Here is a 22,971-nt window from a genome sequence, read left to right as displayed (position 1 = left end):
GAAGGAACTTCTTGACAGAAAGAGCTATTTGGCAATAGAATCAAATGACCTAGCTAGGTGGTGGGGTCTCTTTCTCTGGATGTCTTCAAAAAGCAGTTCGACAGCTACCTGCTGGGGATGCTCTTCCCCCATAGAACGAGGGGTTGGATTCAACAGCCCGTGGGGTCTCTTCCAAGTCTATGATCCTATGAGGAAGTACCAACTGCTAATGGTCAGCCAAGGTTTTTATTCTTATACTTTTGATATGATTTACAACTCACCTTGGTTTCACACTGCGCTGCAATCTCTTCAAAGGGAGCTTTCTGGAATTTCTCAATCACCTGGCGCCTCTTCTCCTTCTCCTGCTCTTCAAGGCCAGTGTTATCTTTTAGGGAATAAAAAAGAAAAGGCAGCAGGTGAAGAAGAGGAAGGGATGGGAGAGGAATAAATTACCTGTTGTTGATTCTTAAAGGAAGGCTTGTTCTGGGGAAGCTAGAATGGTTCCCTTCCAGCAGACTTTTAGGAATAGACACAATGGGTTTTTAATGGTGTGCTATTTTGTTGATTTCTATCTTTTGTCTTTTCATGGATTTTTAAACTGCACTGACTCTATAGCTTAATTGCATTTTAAAATAAATTGGACATGCTGAGTCTTATCCAGGATTCTGCAGTCCAAAACATCCCAAAACGCCAAACAGTCCACATGGGCAGCCGAGATAGTAGCACCTTGTATACTCAATGTACACAAACTTTGTTACACATATATTAAACATACTGTATATATAATTACCTTCAGGCTCTGTGTATAAGGTGTATATGAAACATATCTCATTACCTATATATGGTACAAATATTCCAAATTCCAAAAACAAAAATCTGTCTGAAACACAAAGCACTTCTAGTCCCAAGCACTTCAGACTCAATCTATATACAGTTTTCAGGTGACTGTATGTATTTCAATCTGTATTTGTTTCAATGTTTTGTCAGCTGCCTTTAGTATCCCCAGCACTAGGGAAAGGATGGGATACAAAAGGAGGCTCTTCTCTCAGTCCCACCATCATCACAAGCATGGTTGATGGGGACACAAAAGAGGGCCTTCTTGGTGGCTGCCCTGAGACTCTGGAGATCCCTTCCCAAGCTGTCCATCCATCAGTAGGCTTTTAAAACAAACTGAACCTTTTATTTATTTTTAACAGTATTTAATCTTTTTAAAAGTTTAGTTTTAAACCATTTGAATATTTGACAATGTTGTCAATATTAATATTGTCAACAGCTTAATTCCATTTTAAATATCACTTTTCGGTATGTATTTAGATTTTTGTTTTAACTGTAAGCTACATTGAGTCCCAATTTTGGGAGAAAGGTGGGATATAAATATAACAACATGCGACCCATCAAAGCTGAACACAAACCACTGGCTTCCATAATCCACCTGGTGAAACAGGAATGCTTCTCCACTCCATCTCTTTAAACAGAGGGATTGAAGGTTCTTTGCTGTCTGGCAGCTAGATTTGTATCTTTGAAAGTTCCCTCTCATCACTCTCTGGTCACCTGACTCCCAACTCTTAGCCAATGGAATAATCCAAACAAGTGGAGTGAGCAATAGCACTCCATTTAATCACACATTAGTCTACAGCCTGTTACAGACTGCCAAAATAAAGCTGCTTTGGGTCTCTTTGGAGGTATGCTATTTAAATGATGCATGGGTCCTAAGAGTCCGGAGGTCACGCCAAAGCCACACTCCATTCCTAAGCATTGGAGTGCAGCTTTGGTGCAGCTTCCGGATTCTTAGGATGCATGTATCATTTAAACAGCATACCTCCAAAGAGACCCAAAGCAGCTTTATTTTGGCAGTCTGTAACAGGCCTTAGAAGCTCAGAATATTTAGCAGGGAAGAATAAACCAGCAATCTGTTAGTCTCTTGGGCCATTAGTATCCACAGGCGATACGTTCCCGGACTTACAGTGGAAACATGAAACCACAGGTTTAATTAGGGCAAACTCTATTGAAATGAATGAATTCTGGAGGAAATAGGTGATAAAGTTGCACTGGAGGACCTAGAAAATGCCTAGAGAGACCTTTTTTGAACATGGGTAAATGAAGCCATGGATACCAGATAGGAGGGTTGTACAAAGATATACCAATATACACTCTGCTCAGGGACTTAGAATCATAGAATCATAGAATCATAGAATCATAGAGTTGGAAGAGACCGCAAGGGCCATCCAGTCCAACCCCCTGCCATGCAGGAAATCCAGATCAAAGCATCGTCGACAGATGGCCATCCAGCCTCTGTTTGAAGACCTCCAAGGAGGGAGACTCCACTACACTCCGAGGAAGTGCATTCCACTGTCGAACAGCCCTTACTGTCAGGAAATTCCTCCTAATGTTGAGGTGGAATCTCTTTTCCTGTAGCTTGCATCCATTGCTCCGGGTCCTAGTCACTGGAGCAGCAGAAAACAAGTTTGCTCCCTCCTCAATATGACATCCCTTCAAGTATTTAAATAGGGCTATCATATCACCTCTTAACCTTCTCTTCTCCAGGCTAAACATCCCCAGCTCCCTGAGTCGTTCCTCATAGGGCAAGGTTTCCAGACCTTTCACCATTTTAGTCGCCCTCCTTTGGACACGCTCCAGTTTCTCAATGTCCTTTTTGAATTGTGGCGCCCAGAACTGGACACAATATTCTAGGTGGGGCCTGACCAGAGCAGAATATAGTGGCACTATTACTTCCCTGGATCTAGATACGATACTTCTATTGATGCAGCCTAAAATCGCATTGGCCTTGTTAGCTGCCGCATCACACTGTTGACTCATGTTCAACTTGTGGTCTACTTGGACTCCTAGATCCCTTTCACATGTTGTCTCCTTAAGCCAGGTGTCTCCCATCCTATATCTGTGCATTTCATTTTTTCGCCCTAAGTGCAGTACCTTACATTTCTCCCTGTTGAAGTTCATTCTGTTAGCTCTGGCCCAGCTTTCTAGTCTATTCAGGTCATTTTGAATTTTGATCCTGTCCTCTGGAGTATTAGCTATTCCTCCTACTTTAGTGTCATCTGCAAATTTGATAAGTATTCCCCCAATTTTTTCCTCCAAGTCATTGATAAAGATGTTGAATAGCACTGGGCCCAGGACAGAGCCCTGTGGGACCCCACTGGTTACTTCTCTCCAGGATGAAAAGGTGCCATTGTTGAGCACCCTTTGGGTTCGGCCGGTCAACCAATTACAAATCCACTTAACAGTTGCCTTGTCCAGCCCACATTTTACAAGCTTGTTTGTGAGAATGTCATGGGGAACCCTGTCAAAGGCCTTACTGAAATCAAGATATACTATATCCACAGCATTCCCTTCATCTACCAAGCTGGTAATTTTATCAAAGAAAGAGATTAGATTTGTCTGGCATGACTTGTTTCTCTGAAACCCATGTTGACTTTTTGTGATTATGGCATTGGCTTCTAGATGTTCACAGACTCTCTGTTTAATGATCTGCTCCAGAATCTTTCCTAGTACTGATGTCAGACTAACTGGACGATAATTGTTGGGATCCTCTTTTTTCCCCTTTTTGAAGATGGGGACAACGTTTGCCCTCCTCCAGTCGGCTGGGATCTCTCCTGTTTTCCAGGAGTTTTCAAAGATTATTGCCAATGGCAATGGCTAATGTCTAGGCACCTTACATTCATTACATTAAACTGTGGGTAGGGCAACATATATCTTACATGATACTGGAGTGTCCTCAACCATACACCATCTGTGTGGAAAACACAAAGTCATCCCAGGGAAGATAAGCATCTTCCGTAGGCATTTCAAACTCAGCCTGTAATACTGGTTCTTCTGTTTGCCTAGAATGGCAAAGACAAGCCAACCAGGTAGGCTGTGGGCATTGCTGGGGGTGGCAGGCCACCAACTGTGTAGGGACAAAATTATCAGCAAGCACTAAAAAGGCCTTAATCTCAAGGCCATCTGGAATGTCATCCCACACACTTACGGGTATTTGAATAAAGCACAAACATTTGAGCACAGATGTACTTAACAGGAAAACTATGTTTCTGTGGTTTTTAAAATTGATTTTTTTTCTCCCCTGTAATGGATGAAAGAGGTCCATGTCAGTGTGGAGTGTACTGATCTCTTGATGATGAACCTTGGCCTCATTCACACTACCTTTTAAATCGGATCGCAAATTTGTTTGAACTGGTTTAAATGACCCTAGTTTACACCTGAACTGAATCGCTGAAGCGATTCGGAGAGGGAGGCCATTCACTAGACCCATTTAACCCGTGTCTTTTTGATCCTGATTTTTTTCAGTGTCTTTTTGGATAAATCGATTCTGCGCAAGTGTGAACCAGATGCAGATCAGAATCAATTTAAATTTGCCCTTTGGGCGGCTGGAGCGGGTCCATTTTGAATCGATTCATTAGTCAATGTGAACCACAAGTGGGTTATTTTATTTTATTTTGCAGCAAGAAATGCAAATTGGGGCAAGCGTAGTGTGAACCATGCTCAGCTGCTGAACCAATCCATCAATTTGCATCGCAAAGCGATTTATTTGTAAGTGGGAATGTGGCCTACAGTGTCCTGAACATTATACCAAGTAGTGAGTGAGTTATTTTTCTTGCCTCCAAATTACTTGTCAAGAGCCAATGTCTGCTGGGAGTGGAATATAAGGGAAACATCAATGTTATCATGAACTGTGGTCAATTTACCTATTGCCTTCTTCAGTGCTTCAAAGGTAATTTCTTCTGTGTTGTTGACCTGGAAGAAATATCATGCCTTTCATTTGTTTATCCCACAAATACAGCAGAGCTTTTTAAAAAAGTAATTTCTAATTTCAAATTCCATCATTTGTTGGTATGTATTCAACATCATAAATGTACACTGCATTTTACATAGTAAAAGGGAGCTGGAGGGAGGAGACAAGAATACAGTTGGCCCTCTGTATCCACAGATTCTATATCCATGGATTCCACCATCCACTACTAATTTTTTTTTAAAAATCCCCAAAGCCAAATTTGATTTTGCCATTTTATATAAATGACACCATTTTACCACATCACTTGGACCTGAGCAGCCACAGATTTTGGTATCTGGGGGGTGGGGGGTGGAACCAAACCCCAGGGGATACGAAGGGCCCACTGTACCACCAAGTAAACACAGTTACATGGGTGAGAGGAAGAGATACAGAATCATAGAATCATAGAATCGTAGCGTTGGAAGAGACCACCAGGGCCATCCAGTTCAACCCCATTCTGCCATGCAGGAAATCCAAATCAAAGCATCCCTGACAGATGGCCATCCAGCCTCTGTTTAAAGACCTCCAAGGAAGGAGACTCTATCACCCTCCGAGGAAGGAGTGCATTCCACTGTCAAACATCCATAAGTTTGTTGAGGTGGAATCTCTTTTCCTGAAGCAGTGGTTCTCAAATTCTGGCCCTTCAGAGGACATCAGTTCCCATAATTCCTGACCACTGGCCATGCTGGCTGGGTCTTCTGTCCAAAACATGAGGAGGATAGCAATATCAATAGCAAGTACATTTCTGTACCACTTATCAGTGCACTTAAGCACTCCCTAAGAGGATTACAATGTGTAAGCCAATTGCCCCAAACTAGCTGGGTACTCCTTGTTGACCTAAACTAACCCTGGTTTAGGCCAGCACTGTAAAATAAGTGTTGTGCTCAGAGACACGGTTCTAAATTCCAGGATGTATGAACCTTTGATGCCAGCTCTCCATGTGAAAGTCAATGGAAAATGCTTCTCCTGCAACTCATCCTGTGATCTGACAAACCAGGCCTACCTTATCCTCAGTGCCATTGCCAGGAAGAAGGTCCACCTGAATTGACACAGTGTCCACAACACTCTTCCTCCGGGACAGCCTGTCTTCATCTGAAAAGAATTAATTATTTTTAAAATGCATCTGTGTAGGTGGGGAAAGGAAAGCCTCCCTCCCCTCCACTTCAGCACCCTCAGGAAGGAAAGCACAGTACACATTCTGACTATATCAAACAAGCTTCAGACCTCAGAAAGGTTTATTGGGGTGGGAGGCTGCATCACCCAAAGCCCCCAGCCAGCACAGCTATTGGTTATACTAGCTAGCGGATTCTGGAAGGTGTAGCGCAAAAAGGTGCTTCTCCAAGCTCCCGTAAGCATGGATATATTTATATTATTGCTGCTGTGATTATACAATGATGATGATGATGATGATGATGATGATGATGATGATACTTCCAGAGATCAGAATTTTGAATAGAAGTGATATCCACAATGAAAAAGGAGAAATAGCTCAGGATGCTCAAACAATGGTCTTTCATTTGCTAAAGAGCAAATAAAATTGCATTCTGCTAGGAAGTAGATTTGGCCTAGCAATATCTGTAGCTTTGACTGAAAGTTGGCTGGGAAGAAGGCCATAAGAGCAGTACAGTCTGAAACACATCTGTGCTCAGAGGCACAGCATTTTAGCAAATTAAAGACCATCTTTTTAGCTTCCTGAGATGTCTCCTTTTAATTCATGGACTTCATTAAATGTTCTTTAGTTTTCACTCTTCATGAATACAAGCGGCAACCAAAGATATGACAGATAGTCATGGTGGATCAAAGAGCCATCATTTCTACAACTGACGAGAGGCGCACTTGTGTGTGCCTACATATACCTCCCTCCACTCTTCCTTCTTCTGAAGGCTGCCTCAAGAAAAGCTTTGGGAAATGTCCAGCCATTGACACCGGAAGCAGGCCATCCTCCTCTCACCATGACCAATTCCATCAGCAGGCCACAGCCAGGCCAACCAAATTACAGGGTGGCTATGGGAGTTCTCATTTCAATATGAGAAAAAGAACTCTAGAGAGACAACACATTCAGAACAAGAGCAAAGAAGAGGATGCTGGACAAAGGAAGAAAAGAGGAATTATAAACAGAAGAGTCTGACAGTATTTCTGTTGGAACTTAAGCTTGGAAACTTCTTTTGTTGGAGCCAGGTTGCATCTGCACTACAGAAATAATGCAGTTTGACATTGCTTTAAATCCCCTGGCTCAGTGATATGAAATTCTGGGATTTGTAGTTTTGTGAGCTATCTAGCTTTCTGCCAAAGACAGTTCTTGTGCCACAACAAACTACAAATCCTAGGATTCCACAGCATAGAGCCATGACAGTTAAAGCAGGGTCAAGCTGCATTAATTCTCAGTGCAGATTCAGCCTTAGCCATGGAAATGTAACTTTAAAATGTAGTTAGTTTCAGCTAGAGTTCCAACACTCTACCACCAGTAGCTAGTAGCTGTTATAACTGTATTTTTAAAACAACTTTCTTGAAAGTAAGTAAAATGTTCCTTAATAAAAGGCAATCCTGCATGCTACAAAGCCACGAGTCTCTGAAAGAAATTCTCTCTCATGTCCAGCTTGCTGGTGCTTCAACATCCACAACAGAACACATGACTCAGGACTGGAATCATGTGCTATTCCTTCCTCACCAATTCATAAGACACTTAATTGATATAAAACTACATTCCAGTGACAGTGCACAAATGTGTGAAAATTGCCCCATGTTAAGTTACAGTCATATGTCATGAAAAAGAAATTAGTAATACAGTAGTAACCTGTGATAATGACAGGTTGCCATCATCACACAAGTGACTAGTTATTTGCAACTAGCTGCTACTAAGTTCCTGGCACGTAACTGGGAAACCTGCATGGCAGCCTTGCAGTACACTAAGCCATCAAATTCATTAATGATCAGATTGGAAAGAGAAGAGAGGCAGAGTAGGCGGTAGATGGGTGAGAAGAAAACCTCCAGGAACAAAAAGTGTTTATGTCCCTGGAACGTTGTTGGGTGCTCACAACGGAAGTCTGAGGGTTACTCAAAGGCACACTTCCATCCGCAGGTGCTTTTGACAGAACTATGCCACTGCTCACCTGTCACCTGGGGCACATAAGGCACTGACAGCCTCTCCACGCTGTAGCCGCTGCCACCCAAGGACTCGGCAATCTTGTGAGTCAAGAAAAACAAGGTCTTGTCCTCCTTGTCCAAAGTTTTAGGAAGACTGTTTAAAACACACAGGGGAAATTAAAACAAGAAACGGAGACATTGCACATGAAATCAGCATCAAAACATTGCAGTATGGAGTTTGGCTGCCAGGGCTGGTTGATTTAAACCAGGCTGACTTAAAGCAATTTTAAAAGAAGAAGAAGAAGAAACAACACAACACTTCTAGTTCTTTTAATGGATTATTCTTTTAAAATAAAACTCTGTGTATTGTTACTATTCTCCAACCCTCCTATTGAAACAACAATGTCTGTTTGAATTAAAACATTTTAACTTTAAGAGTTTGTTGGCACTTGTTCATGTTTAAACCAGTATCCAATGTATGTTGCTTCTTTTTACTCACTTTATTTTACAGTGCAACAAATGCCATTCAGAAAAAAATCCTTAAATGAACATAATGGTAAATCTAACCAAAACCACTTGCTTTAAAATACCACTTTCATAGAATAATTATTATTTAAGCTAGTGGTCATAACATCTGAGCTGCATTTTGCTTATTTTCCGATTCATTTCTATATTGGTATAGCCCTATACTCCCATATATAGGCTACCAATGTATCAATATGCAGTTGGCCCTCTTTATCCATGGATTCAACCATTCGGCTTGAAAATATTTAAAAAATAAACAAATTCCCAAAAGCAAACCTTGATTTTGCCATTTTATATGGGGGACACCATTTCCCTATGCAACTGTTTATATTGAGACTTGAGTATCCAAGGACTTTGGTATCCACAAAGGGTCCTGGAACCAAAGACCAGCAAATACCAAGGACCCATTGTAATACCCAAAGTTTTATTGAAAGATGTAAATCAGCAGCAGAAAAAGCAGCTGACTGTTCACACACAGAAGGGGTTGGGACGGGGCAGCTACCCAGCTATTACCGAACTGCAACTCCCAGCATTCTTTTTCTCATTGACTATATTGGCTAGGAGCTGCTGGGAGGCGTGGGTCAATAATATCTGGGGAACTATATGGTTCCTACCTCTGGATACTGGCTCCTGAGGAACTACCTTTTCATGGAGGGTATTCTACTGTTTCCTCTTTTTTTCCTGATGCACTTTTAAACTGCAGAGCACCCATGTCAACCGTGGGCTTGTGTGTGGCCATTGAAAACAATGGGACTTGAGGTCCTGCGTTTTTTTGCTATCTGTGGGAGGTGGAACAGATCCCCCGGACACAGCAAGGGACCACTGTATTAATTTTTTTTAATTGCTGTTGTTTCAATATGATCATTTTTAATGGTGTTTTCATATTAGAACTCAGTGCGCTTTCAGCTGTACCTATTTTTAATCCTGTTGTGAGCCACCTTGGTTCCCAATATGAGAAAAAAGGTAGAATATTAATGTAACCAAATGTCTCAAGCCATCAACAAGCCTCCTGTTACTGCTTTCCACCAGCCACCTGATCTTTAGACTGAAGGCATATCACAACAACTTTGAATGTAGCAATGAAGAAGAATTGTTCTAGCACAGAGAGTCAATATTGTTTTTAGATGTTAAGCTCCCCACATTGCTACATTAAAGGTGACAACTAGCAAGGTTTTACCATGTGTTTGTTAACAAAACACATACAAATAACATTTACCTGCACTTGTCTCGGAATATGGTTTCTGGCAAAAAATATGGAGCTTCCACAGTTCTAGTTTCAATGACCTGAAAAAGATAAATAAAGGAAAATATTCACTGAACAAAAATGGCTGTCTCCTGGAACCAAATCCTGCAGATTTGTACTGACATTCATTTCTGTTTCTGTTCCATCCCCAGATATGCTGAAAGAAATAGAATACTCTAATAGACTATATGGTCCCTGACACTAAAGCAAATGGAGGGGCCAGTACAAAGTCTTAAAATGGCCTCTAGCAGCCCATTTGAGATTTCTTTAACGTTTGAATGGGTAAGTCCCAATCCCAAAGTGACTGCTCTCTCATATGCAAGGCAGTGGCATCATCTTTGCTAACAATACAAGTGCCAAAATAAATGTTCCAGAAAAGGAACAAGTTATTGATGCCAGTGTAATGTAGTGGCTTGAGCACTGGACTATGGCTCTGGAGACCAGGATCTGACTACTTGCTCAGCCATGGAAACCCACAGGGTGACCTTGGTCAAGTCACATATTCTTAGGCCAAGAAAACCCCATTATAGAGTTGCCTTAGGGTCACTGTAAGATGGAGACAACTTGAAGGCACACAATACCAACAGCTTTGATGTCCCCCTTAGCATAATAGGTAAGAACAAGTAAGGGCAACCTGGTAGCTCACAGGCTGGGTCAACTCCTGGAATCTATATGAAATATTAATCAAAGTATACCAAAATGCTTCCTGATAAATCTCAGTTGGAGAGAGTATGTCTTTCAGTAGTGTGTATGTGTATGTGTGGACACGTGGGAGAGAAAGAGCTCTACACACTTGAATGATACTTATTTCTTTGGGCTATGTAGACAATGACCTGACATCCCACTCTTAATTTATTATTACAGATTTTATCCAGTCTTTCCTATGAGAAGCTCAAAGCAATTCTCCACAACAATTTATCCTCACAACAATCCTGTGATGTGGGTCAAGCAAAGAGACTGTGATTGTCTAAAGTGAGCCAGAGAATTCCATGGCTGAATGGTGATTGGAACCTGGGTCTTCCCAGTCCTCATCCAGTACTATGAGTCCTTCTCAAGCTCTTTAATGCAGAGGGCCGGCACTTTTATTCCTCAGTATGCTGGAGGCCAGCACCATATCTGTGCAATATTCTTATCAGTTGTTTCTTTCTCTCCCCAAAATTCACAGTGGACCAGCAGCTAATGGCTAGCAGACTGGCATTCACCTTCAGACCATCACTCTAACTACTGCACCACTGGGAAATCCTTATTACATGGTGGTGCCAATGCCCTAACAGACTTTGACAACTTGTGAAGGGTGTATGTGGTGAGCAATTTTTTTAAAATTTATTTATTTATTTATTTTACTACTGCAAAGTATTGATATAAATCTCTTCACTTGCTTAGTTCCAGGGCTGTATAAAGAATTAAATTAAATAGAGAACAATAAAACCACACATTCCATGCGAGGACTGGCTGAGAGTGGTCCCCAAGAGTCTGATTCCTCATTCCAGGAGACGAATTTGGAAGGCACAGCTACCCACCTTGCTGATGTGCTGGCAGAAGGCAGGCACAGCAATCATTTGACTCAGGAAGTTGAGGTATGCAGCGACCAGCGCCATAATGCTGCAGCGGTTAAACATTGGCAAGTTGTCCTCATTAAGTATGGCCATATCCTTAGAGGAACAAAAGTCAAACAGGAGAAGAGTGAAAATGATGGACATGGCCTTAACATATTTTCCTGGAGACACCAGACCAAACCAGGCACTAATGTGCACCACACATGTTTTATAGCAAAAATATGCATCCTAAATCATTCTCCACGCGCCCCCCCCCCCATTCTGTCCCTCCCTACATACCTGCAATGCAATGGCTAGGCGAATGAGGTCAGTGACCACTTCTTCATTTGCTAGTTCAATCGTTATCAGAGCGAGAGAGGTATAGAGCAGCTCGAAATTCTTATGCACATTGTCCTCTTCTTTGCAGCCCAAGTAAACATGCCTATAAAGTTGTTGGCCATGCTGAAAAGACAGAAAAGACTCATGAAACAAAGGGGCTAGAGATGATTTCTCAGTGCTAAGAGAAGATGCTTAAGAAAACCTTCCTTGCTTTTTTGTACCTCTTTGCTTAACAGTCATTTATGATCTGGTCACCAATTGCTACTAGCACACTCTCTCTAGGCTGCTGACTATGGTGCCTATACTACCTAAACAACCTCTCTCCTCCCTAGAAAGTCTTGGATCATCAATAGGACACCAGCCCTGTAGGGTCTTCAGTTTCTTATGTCTCCAGGTAAAACAGAATTTCAGGGAGCAGCAAGAGCTCTGCCTTGGAGAACAGCTGCCAAACAACGTAATCAATATTCATTAGACAAACCAGAGGGCTGACTCTATGTGATAGACTTGATAGGTTAGAATCATAGAGTTGAAAGAGACCACAAGGACCATCTAAGGGCCACAATATCCTGCCATGAAGGAAGGCACAGCTGAAGTACTCCTGAGAGATGCCCATCCAACTTCTGTTTAAAGAGCTGTAAAGAAGGAGAGCCCATTCCGTTGTCAAAGAGCTTTTACTACCAGGAACTCCTTCCTAATTTGTTCATACAGTGTCCCTTTCCTTGATATAACTTTGTCTCCTCCTTTTACCCATAACATCTCATTAGCAGCATTATTTAATGATTCATGTTATCCAAAAGCATCACATTACCCCAGTGAGCACACATCAATAACGCAGTACAGTCCATAGCTGCAACTATCTTAGTGAGAAAGGCTACTTCCCTCTACCAGAGGCACTAGAGATACATACTAGGCCATGGGGACAAGTAATCAGACTAAGCATAACAAATACTGATATCTTCTTCTTATGTTAACATAGAATTCAAGGTAGCATTGAGAGTGTAATCTGGGTTACGTTTTAAGGGATGCAGAAACAACCCAGAAAAGAAAGGTGGCTGCTGTGTGTGCTTTTCAGTGAAAATGGGCCTGTTCTTGGCATTACCTTCTTCATGAAGCTCACGTCTTGCCGTGAAATTTTGTCTCGCTTGATCTTCAGGTCAGATACATCAGGTATTATCCTGAAAATGTAACACACAAAGACGGCTTAATAAAATAACCTCAACAATAATCAGAGGTTGCTGAGCGAAAGATGGAAGCTAGCCATAAATTACATAAATATATTTCCAATTCTTATAAATCTGGGATTAAGCATGCTACTCTATTAGAAGAGAAGGGGGAATGAAGCACCTTTGACATTAACCGATTTATTTTAGTGTGAGCTTTCGTGGCTATCAATCTGCTTTTTCAGATGCACAGATGTGCCAATCAACTTCTTCAGTGCACATATGCTGGGCTTTAGAAGCAGAGTTTTATTGTGCAGGTAGGCTGAAATGAAGTAGCCACTTAGGGCTCTAAAATTACACTTTAAAGGGCTGCAGAACTTTAAACTGGGTCTGCAAACACAGTGGAAACCAACATAACCAGGACAGTAGAGGTGCCACATATATTGGTGGCTGTCTACTTCCAACAGTACCCTCGTCACCACATTCTGTATCATGTAAAGTTTCTGAACAGTTTTCAAAGGCAGCTCCATGTCGAGTGAATTACAGTAGTCCAGCCTGGATGTCACCAGTGAATGGGTAAATTACACATGGCCTGCCCTCTCCTGAAAGGGCAGGAAGTACCAGCCTCCGCTGGAGAAAAGCACTCCTGGCTACCATCACCTCAGCTTTCCCCATTAGTAACAAGCTCAGAAAGACCTCAATCCATGTACGTGATCCTTAAAAGGGAGTACGACTCTACCCTCTGTTCACCTCACACCTTTTTACAGATCACTTCTCTCTTATTTAGATTGTCTCAGCTTGTTGTTTCTCATTCATACCAAGACTCCAGGTAGAGACAGAGTCGTGTTTCATCTATGTTATTGCCGTTGTGTGCCTTCAAATCATTTCTGATTTATGACAACCTTAAGGCAAACCTATCATGGTGTTTTCTTGGCAGAATTTGTTCCAAGAGGGTTTGCCTCTTCCTTCCACTGAGGCTGAGAGAGTGTTACTCGCTCAAAGTCACCCAGTAGATTTCTAGGGTGGAGTGGGATATGAACCTACTGTCCTAGTCCAACACTCAAACCACTACACCACACAGTTTCTTCTAAGCATGATAACACTTAAGATCATCAATTAGGGACTATTTTCCAGTACAGTGGTGCCTCGGGTTACGAAATTAATTCGTTCCGCGGCTAATTTCGTAACCCGAAAAACCTTCGTAACCCGAATTGCCATAGGCGCTAATGGGAAAAAAAGCCGCGGCTCTGCCGCGGCTCCATTTAAACAGCGCCGGGGTTTTTTCGTAACCCGAAAAAACCTTCGTAACCCGAAACAATAAATCCCTATGGGATTTATTCGTATCCCGAAAAATTCGTAACCTGGGTAATTCATATCCCGAGGTACCACTGTACACATTTTTGACAGACGGTGATGAAATATTGCAGCTTTGTAGACTGCCGTTTTTATTCTTCATGTAGAGCACCCAGAATATTTCCTGTGGAGAGTAGGATCATTTTAACACCTCAAATTAGAAACAGCAAGTCTTTAAAAACAAAAGGTTATTTCAACCTCAGTTTAACAATGGCTAAGAATGTCTAACATAAAAGCATTACTTACAACTGATTTCATCCCCAGGGCATCCTACCTGATTCCTCTAAGTTTGGCTCTGTTGTCATGGCGATCAATAAGATTGTGTAATATTTCCAGGACTAGTTGCCGGAGCTCATAGTCCTCCATGAGAGAAGAGGACAGCAGCGGATCCAGAAACGGGGCCGACATGACTGTTGCAATGCTTTTGGCATTGTACCCAGAGGTGACCTGGTGGGAAAGTTCAAGTCAAGCAAGTGATGCTGAAGCAAACATCATTCATGAAAATCGACAGCAGTAAACAAAGGGGCTACCATCTGACGGAAGTGAGTTTGCATGCCAAATCCTAAAATCAAATAATCTGAGGGCTGGATTGGTCCCCAGCTAGGCTCTGCACACCGGAAAGCAGCCCTTCTCAACCAACCTGCTGTCTTCCAGATGTGTTGTAATCCAACACATCTGGTTTACAGAAAGGACTTCTCATACTATGCTACATTGCTTTTTCACTGTTTTCTTTAGGAAACAACAACAAATTACTGCCCCTTCTCTTACCCCACATCACTCAGGTAGCAGTCCTTGGTGTGTGTGTGTGTGTGTGTGTGTGTGTGTGTATCCTTATAAATAAATAATATTTATAATATTTATAAATATATAAATAATATGTCTATATCCTGGGACCTCTGACTCATTCCCCTTTCCTCTTCACTATTTGGGAAAGAAATACCATCAAGTCGCCTGTCAATTTATGGCGACTTCATGAATTTCATAGGCTTTTCTACAGAACTTGGTTCTTCCTTGTCAGTCTCCCATCTGAGAACCAACTAAGGCTGACCTTGCGCTTAGCTTCCAAGATCAGGAGTGATCTGGTGCCTTTTGGTGATTCTGAAAAGTGGTCAGAGCTTCATCCCTTGTGTTATACTGTCTGTCCTTTCACAGGGCAAGTAGACTAAACAGCCCCCTCCTTTCTTTTCCAGGCAGAAGATTTTTCAGGTTAAACTCATTTAAACTATTTAAACTATTAATATAAGGAAGAGCACACAAACCAGGATTGGCTGCAGCAGCTCGCCCAGCCCCAGCCTCCGGGGAAGGGAGACACAGTATAGACAGTTTTAATTAAAGGTTCGTGACAATCCTTGGTGTGCTTCTGTCTATGCTGTAATTGTTTTAACTTTGTAAGTCACCTTCAGACCTATTTCTGGGGAAGAGGCAGGAGAATAAGTAAATGGGGGAAGGCTGAAGGATATTAAACAGGAAAGGGGACCTGTAGGCCTCCTCTGGCCCACCCAAAATTGGCTCCCCACTCACCTGAGAACCTCCCCCCTCCACCCAGCCCAGCTCTCTCTGAAACCTTGCTTTCTTGGGGAGAGAAAGGAGTTTCTGATTAGAGACTGGAAGGAGAAGAAATTCTTCCTCATCTTGCTGTTGGCCAGTATTTACAGCAGCAAGATGAGTCCAAGACTGGGTCTCTACTGGCTTCTGGAAACACTGACTCACAACAAATTGCTGCCCTTTCTCTTACCCCACATCACTCAGGTAGCAGTCCTGTATACAGTATAGCCTGGGACTTTTGACTTGCTTCCCCTATTTGGGGAAGAGATCCAAATACCATACCTTGGTGTGACTTCCCCCCATCCCCAGCACTGTATGAAGCAGGGCTGCAACTCAAATGGCAGGGGGGACGAGGACAAAATGATAGCAGCCACCCCATGAAATAAGAATCCCTTCCTTGTGAAATCTTCCTCCAATCTCCAAATTTCTAGCATTGCAGAGTGTGAGAAACTGAACGTTCTTCACGCCTAGAATGCTTCTATTTGCTTGGATGCATAACCTGAGTTTCTAAATGGTCCACTGAAGTTTCTGTAATGCTAAAAATTTGGGGACTGAAGGAAAATTCCCCTTGGGCAACATAATTTTTCTTTGGAGAGGCAGTAGTCCCATTTTGCCTCCTCTCCCACCCCCAGTAGCTACATGCCTGAGAATTCCATGTCTGACCAGGAATTGTGTCCTCTGGGACCTCTCTACCCCAAGGTGGACCATGTGTGCTTATCTTCTCATGAGAAATACTGTACCCAAAAATGTAGGGAGTGTGGGCCTGAGATGCCCACCAGCAAAGAGATGGGAGAAACTACACAATCCTGTGTGGCTTCCCTCTTTATTTCCCAACTGAAATAAAGCCTAAGAATTAACCTTGTTTCCTGTTTAGGAAAGAAAGTCTATACTAATCTTTCCTAATGTGATTTATTTCAGATGTGCTGAGCTACAGCTCCCATCTTTCTCAGTCAAGGGGTTAGGGGAGGCTGGCTGACACTGTCTGTACCACTGAAGGCTGACATTCCCTTCCACTAAATCTATGAGTAGAACCAAGATCAGGCCTACCATCAGCAAAGACCTCAGCAACATGATCTGAATCCTCCTGGTTCCCAGTTCGCTACAGGGAGAGAAAAGCAGAGGAAAATGCATAGTTCAGAACCAGAAATAATGCTTCAAGGCCCAGCTCCTAGTCCAGCCCTTGGCACACAAGAATGCACAATGAAAGCACTCCTGACAGATGACCATCCAGCCTCTGTATGAAAACTTCCAAAGAAGGAAACTCCATCACCATCGAAGACAGCATTTTCCACTCTCAAACAGCTCTTACCCTCAGGAAGTTCTTCCTAATGTTAAATGGAATCTCTTTTCCTGTCATTTGAATCCATTGCTCCAAGTTCAAGTCTCTGGAGCAACAGAAAACAAGCTTGCTCCATCTTCGATATGATTCCTTTTCAAATATTTAAACATGGTTATCATGTCACCTCCAGGCTAAATTTACCCAGCTCATTAAGCTGTCCTTATAGGGGATGGTCATCTTTGCAGTAATGTTGCTGCCAGCCACACTCACCCTATGCAAGTCACAATCCATTACAGGCAAGCTGCCCACTAAACTCATCCCTCAATGCACCTTTCAATACAAAAGGCCCAACTAGCAAAAAACATGGGTTATTTTTCCTGTACCTGTCTGCAAGATGTCATTGTGGGGAAAAAGACAACCCAAGAGGCTTGTGTTCAGGGACATCCATTTACATTTCAGCTTAGAATCATAATGGGAGATGTAACATCACATCCCTGGCAATGATTCATACTTTGTTTATGAATACAGTACGACCCCTGTATCTGTGGGACCGGTATCTGCAGTTTCACTTACATAAGCCCGAAAAGCTATAGCAATAGCAAGTACATACCTTGAGGACCGCCTCTCCCCATACAATCCGCCCCGCACTCTCAGAACATCTGGGCAGCAGCTATTGAGGGTTCCAGGGGCCAGACTAGCCTCCACGTCTAAGAGGACTTTTACTCTCGGCCCCGACCCTCTGGAACTCTGCCCATTGAGCTCCGCTCAGCCACCTCCCTGGCCCAGTTCAAAAAGGGGCTGAAGACCTTCTTGTTCAAACTAGCATTCCCTGAAACAGGCCCCAACTAGTCTCCCACCCCCCCTCTATGTCAGCAGTGGCAAGCTGGCCAGAATTGTTTTTAATGCATTTGTTTTTATTGTATTTGTAATCCATGTATTTTGTGATGTTGTACACCGCCCTGGTTATATAGAAGGGCGGTATATAAATAAAACTTTTATTATTTATTTTTACATTTCTATACTGCTTATTAGTGCACTTAAGCACTCCCTAAGAGGTTTACAATGTGTAAGCTAATTGCCCCCAACAAGCTGGGTACACATTTTAGGGACTTATGGAAGGAAGCAAGGCTGAATGGACCCTGGAGCCCTGTCTGGGATTGAATGCACAACCTTGTGGCTGTGCATAGCTGAAGTATCGGCATTTAACCAATGCGCTACCAGAGCAACTGCTGCTTAAATGCTTCTGGCAGAAGTTAACCACAGTGTCATACTGGAGGACCTAGAAACACTCAGAGAGATTTCTCTCTACAAATCTCTAGGTCCTCCAGCATGACTCTAAGTAATTCATTTCAATAGGGTTCACTATTATCTACAGTTTTGCGTTTCCCATTGTAAGTCCAGGAACATAGCTCCTGAAGATACAGGGATCATACAGGATACGGGAACCTGTTAGTTGCTTGGAATGGCAGAAAGCACTGGATAGTAATTCCTGACATACTGGCCTCAGGCCTAATAATAATAATAATAATAATAATAAATTTTATTTATATCCCGCCCTTCCATGAATATGATCAGGGCGGCGTACAAAATATAAAAAACATTACAATACAAAGTTAAAATCCAATACAGTAATCAGTTAAAAACATTACTACAAAACAGGAACAGGAAAACAATAAAATTGAAAAATCACATGGCAGGGGCAGAAGAAAATAAGAATTAAACATCGATCCAGGGTCAAAAGGAAAAGGAGAGGAAGAGGGCAGGAAAATAAATAAACAAATTAAGGTGGGAAGGCCAGACGGAATAGGTATGTTTTTAACTGTTTTTTAAAAACAGCTAATGAGGCGGCGGAACGAAGCTCTGCAGGGAGCTTATTCCAGAGGGGAGGGGCAGCAGTAGTAAAAGCCCTCTGTGAGGTCCGCACATGATTGGACCTAGGGACCTCCAACAGTTTAGTCCCGGAAGTTCTGAGTGTGCGAGGCGGATTATATAGGGAGAGGCGGTCCTCCAAGTACCCTGGGCCCAAGCCATTTAGGGCTTTATAGGTCAAAACCAACACCTTGTATTGAGCTCGGAAGCGAATAGGCAGCCAGTGAAGATCTTTTAGAATAGGTGTTACATGGTCTGACCTGGAACTACCAGCGACCAATCTGGCTGCCATATTCTGCACCAATTGCAGCTTCCGGGTTTGGTACAAGGGTTGCCCCATGTAGAGCGCGTTGCAGAAATCCAGTCGAGAGGTTACCAAAGCATGTACAACAGTTTCTAGGTCCTTTCGGTCCAGGTAGGGACGCAGCTGGCGTATCAGCCGAAGCTGATAACAAGCACTCTTGACCGTCGCATCCACCTGAGAAGTCAGCTGGAGCGACGAGTCAAGGAGCACTCCCAAGCTGCGCACCGAGTCCTTTAGGGGGAGCGTGACCCCGTTCAGGACCGGGCGACAGATCTCACCACCAGAAACCGGGGAACCTATCACCAGTACTTCCGTTTTCCCTGGATTCACACTGAGTTTGTTCTCCCTCATCCAGCCCATTACCGACGCCAAGCAGGCATCTAGAGGAGAGATGCCATCCTTAGTTACTGCATCAGTCGGAGACATAGAGAAAATTATCTGGGTGTCATCAGCGTACTGATAACACCGCGCCCCATGTCTCCGGATGATCTCTCCCAGCGGCTTCATGTAAATGTTGAATAGCATAGGGGACAAGATCGCTCCCTGAGGAACACCAGATGTCAGGGCCCTCCTATCGGAGCGACAGTCCCCCAGCTCCACCATCTGGGACCTGCCCGAGAGGTAGGAACGGAACCACTGTAAGGCGGTGCCCCCAATTCCCAACTCCCTCAGGCGTCCCAGAAGGATACCGTGGTCAATGGTATCGAAGGCCGCTGAGATGTCCAAAAGCACTAACAGGGACACGCTCCCCCCTGTCCATGCTCAGACGGAGATCATCAACTAAGGCGACCATGGCAGTCTCAACTCCATAGCCCGCCCGGAAGCCGGTTTGAAATGGGTCCAGAAAATCGGTGTCATCCAAGATCGACTGAAGCTGGAAGGCGACTGCTCTCTCGATCACCTTCCCCAAAAAAGGTAGCAGCGAGATGGGTCTATAATTATTATGAAGCAGGGGGTCTAAGGAGGGCTTCTTTAGCAGGGGTTTAACCACTGCTAGTTTTAATTTGGATGGAAACTGACCCTCACTTAGAGATGTATTGATTATGTGATGCAACATTAGTCGCACCACATCTCCCCCCTGAGCTGTCAACCATGAGGGACAGGGATCAAGAGAGCAAGTCGTCCTCCTAACACTTCGGAGGATCTTGTCCACTTCATCGGTACTAACAAACTCAAAGTGATCCAGTACAACAGGGAGCACGGACGCTTCGGACACCTCTACTATAGGATCTGCACAAAAACTGGCGTCGAGATCAGCCCTTACCCGAGAGATTTTATCCGCAAAGAAGTTGTTAAAATCGTCGCAGCAGGCTTTTGATGGCTCTAAAATAGGGCTCAGGGTGGGAGGGAGCTGAGTTAGCTCCCTCACAACCCTGAACAGCTCTGCCGGACGCGACTCTGCGGACGCAATACATGCAGCATAGAAAGAATTCTTTGCTGCACGTATTGCCACTCCGTAAGCTTTCAAATGAGAGCGAAGGAGTGTCCTGTCGGACAAGTGCTGATGTCTTCGCCATTTGTGCTCTAGTCGTTGCACGACCCGCTTCCTTGCCCTGAGATCTTCTGTATACCAGGGATGTTTGTTGGAAGCAGGCCGGAAAGGACGCTTGGGAGCGATACTGTGTATAGCCCTAGAGAGATTAGTATCCCAGATGTCAGTAAGGGCATCAACAGAATCGCCGTCAGAGCCAGTCGTAACCAGTGGCACAAGGGCTGTCACTGTGTTGCATATTCAACACAGAAGCTACTGCTGTCATTGCATTTCTCTAGCTATCTTGCAATGCAATCAGAAATAGGCAGCACTGGCAGGCAATACATGGGAGAAAGCTAGAGCAGCAGAGGCACACATGTTACAGATCTCCTGAGACCTTCTTGGCTCTGCCTACATGATAGTTCTGGTTTACTGCCTCAACAGGTTTCCAGGACATGAAGGAAGCAGCAGAAGGCAGAACTGGAAATATTTCCTGGGGCACTAAGACTGGACAAGCAACTGGAATTGGACTTGTGACCCTCCACTTCTTCTGCTCCAGCTCTTCCAGTTCAGGGAAGGGCTACCAAAATGGTTAAAGGTCTGGAAACCAAGCCCTATGAGGAATGGCTTAGGGAGCTGGTTATGTTTAGCATGGAGAAGAGAACACTGAGAAGTGGGATGAAAATCATATTTAAATATCTGAAGGAACATCATGTAGCAAGCTTATTTTCTGCTACTGCAGACTTGACAATGTACCAATGAATATAAATGACAAGAAAAGACATTCCACCTAAAATTAGGAAGAAATTGACCAAAGGAGCTGCTTGAGAGTTGGAATAGATTTCCTTGGAGAATGCTGGACTCTCTTTTATTGGAAGTCTTTAAATAGAAGTTGGATGGGCATCTCTCAGGAGTACTTCTGTTGTGTGTTCTTGCATGGAAAAGGGTTGCACTACAAGGCCCATGGAGTCCCTTTCAGTTCCATGATGCTAACAGCTTACCTCCTGCAATTCCACCTATTCCCACTAGATCTATAAATATAACATCAGTAATACTAATAATATCAACAAACACTTTTTAAAGAGAAACAGCATTACATGCAAGGTTTAACAGTGCAAACAAACAGCAAAGAGAAGAAAGAGGAGATACAAACCCAAGCTGACTGGTGTCCAGTGTCTGCAACACTGACCCAAAGACAGGCACTTTCCCCATTATGAACATCATAATCTCAGAGCGCTGATAATCTGGCAGGTTGCTTCCAAAGAAACCTATGGGATGGAACAGAAAGGAAAGAACTAAAAATTTTCCACCCAAAGACAGGATTCTGGAAATTCAAGGAGGCCACCTCATTTAGCTTTTCCTCCCCCTTCATCAGAAATAGCTAAAAGGGCTGGTGAAAGATCTAGAATCTGTGCGAGGAGCAATTTAGGGAGCTAGGTATGTTTAGACTGGAGAAGGTAAAAAGGGGACATGATATCCATGTTTAAATGTCTGAAAGGCTGTCATACTGAGGATGGAGTAAGCTTGGTTACTGCTGCTCCAGAGACTAGGACACGGAAAAAAGGATTCAAACTATAGAAAAAGATATTCCACCTAAACAGTAGGAAGAACTTTCTGATAGTAAGAATTGTTTGACCATGGAAGATGCTGCTGGTGGAGTGATGGAGTCTCCTTCTTTTTTAAACAAGTTGGATGGCCATCTACTGGGATAGCTTTGATTGTGTATTCCTGCATGGCAGAATGGGGTTGGATTGTATGGCCATTGGGGTCTCTTCCAACTCTAGAACCAATGATTCTATGAGCAGTTCTGAGCCACTTGTCCAGTTAAGACAATTTTTCCCAGCCCCATTAACAATTATTTTTGAAGCCAAAACCAAGAATTGAATCTAAGACTGTTTTCTGGGAAGAGAGAGACACTGCTGACTTGACCTTTTTGTAAAGGCAAGATGAAAATGTAACAAACAAAATGGTACACATATGCAAAGTTAGACTTTATTGTGGGGCTAACTGACTCACCAATAGTTTGTATGATGGCATTCTGCACAATCTTTTCATCGTTCTCCTTTGGGGAAGTGGTAAGGCCGACGCTGCCTTCAGAATCCCGTCTGTTGCCCAATTCGAAATCCACACTTAGGGTCAGGTGCTTCAGCAGTGTGTTGAACACCTCCAGGACAGTTGGACCTGCACAACGGGTGACAAATGTCACAATCTGAATCTTTCTAGGAGGATGTGCCTTTACTGCACCAGAAATCAAAACCACCTACACACTGTCACTGAGCCTAAAAATCTTGCCTCCAGCTATTTTAAAAATACCCCCACTGTATTGTAACATGACAGCCAATATGGTGTAGTGGTTTTGAGTGTTGGACTAAGCCTCCAGGAGTCCAGGGTCTGAATCCCCACTCAGCCACGCAAACCCACTGGGTGACCTTGGCAAGTCACACATTCTCAGCCTCAGAGGAAGACCACGGCAAATCTCCTCTAAAATATATTTTAAGA

The 22,971-nt window shown here is 43.3% G+C and overlaps 1 protein-coding gene across 2 annotated transcripts in view; it reads right to left on the bottom strand.

The window, feature by feature from the left end:
- Window positions 1-22,971, bottom strand: part of LOC121928593 (protein EFR3 homolog A) — a 68,092-nt gene that overhangs the window by 4,583 nt on the left and 40,538 nt on the right. For both annotated transcript variants that reach the window (XM_042463510.1, XM_042463511.1), the window contains exons 11-22: window positions 22,489-22,653; window positions 21,626-21,740; window positions 16,597-16,648; window positions 14,279-14,451; window positions 12,591-12,666; window positions 11,453-11,614; window positions 11,138-11,269; window positions 9,591-9,658; window positions 7,876-8,003; window positions 5,769-5,857; window positions 4,680-4,728; window positions 261-364 (exon numbers count right to left, since the gene is read on the bottom strand). In XM_042463510.1, coding sequence (XP_042319444.1) covers window positions 261-364; window positions 4,680-4,728; window positions 5,769-5,857; window positions 7,876-8,003; window positions 9,591-9,658; window positions 11,138-11,269; window positions 11,453-11,614; window positions 12,591-12,666; window positions 14,279-14,451; window positions 16,597-16,648; window positions 21,626-21,740; window positions 22,489-22,653 — 1,313 coding nt within the window. The remainder of the gene's footprint in view (window positions 1-260; window positions 365-4,679; window positions 4,729-5,768; window positions 5,858-7,875; window positions 8,004-9,590; window positions 9,659-11,137; window positions 11,270-11,452; window positions 11,615-12,590; window positions 12,667-14,278; window positions 14,452-16,596; window positions 16,649-21,625; window positions 21,741-22,488; window positions 22,654-22,971) is intronic.

The sequence above is a fragment of the Sceloporus undulatus genome, chromosome 4, assembly GCF_019175285.1.
Source record: "Sceloporus undulatus isolate JIND9_A2432 ecotype Alabama chromosome 4, SceUnd_v1.1, whole genome shotgun sequence".
NCBI classification, from domain to species: Eukaryota; Metazoa; Chordata; class Lepidosauria; order Squamata; family Phrynosomatidae; genus Sceloporus; species Sceloporus undulatus.
Note: the sequence above shows the minus strand (reverse complement) of the source record. Positions and strands in the feature narration are given on the sequence as shown.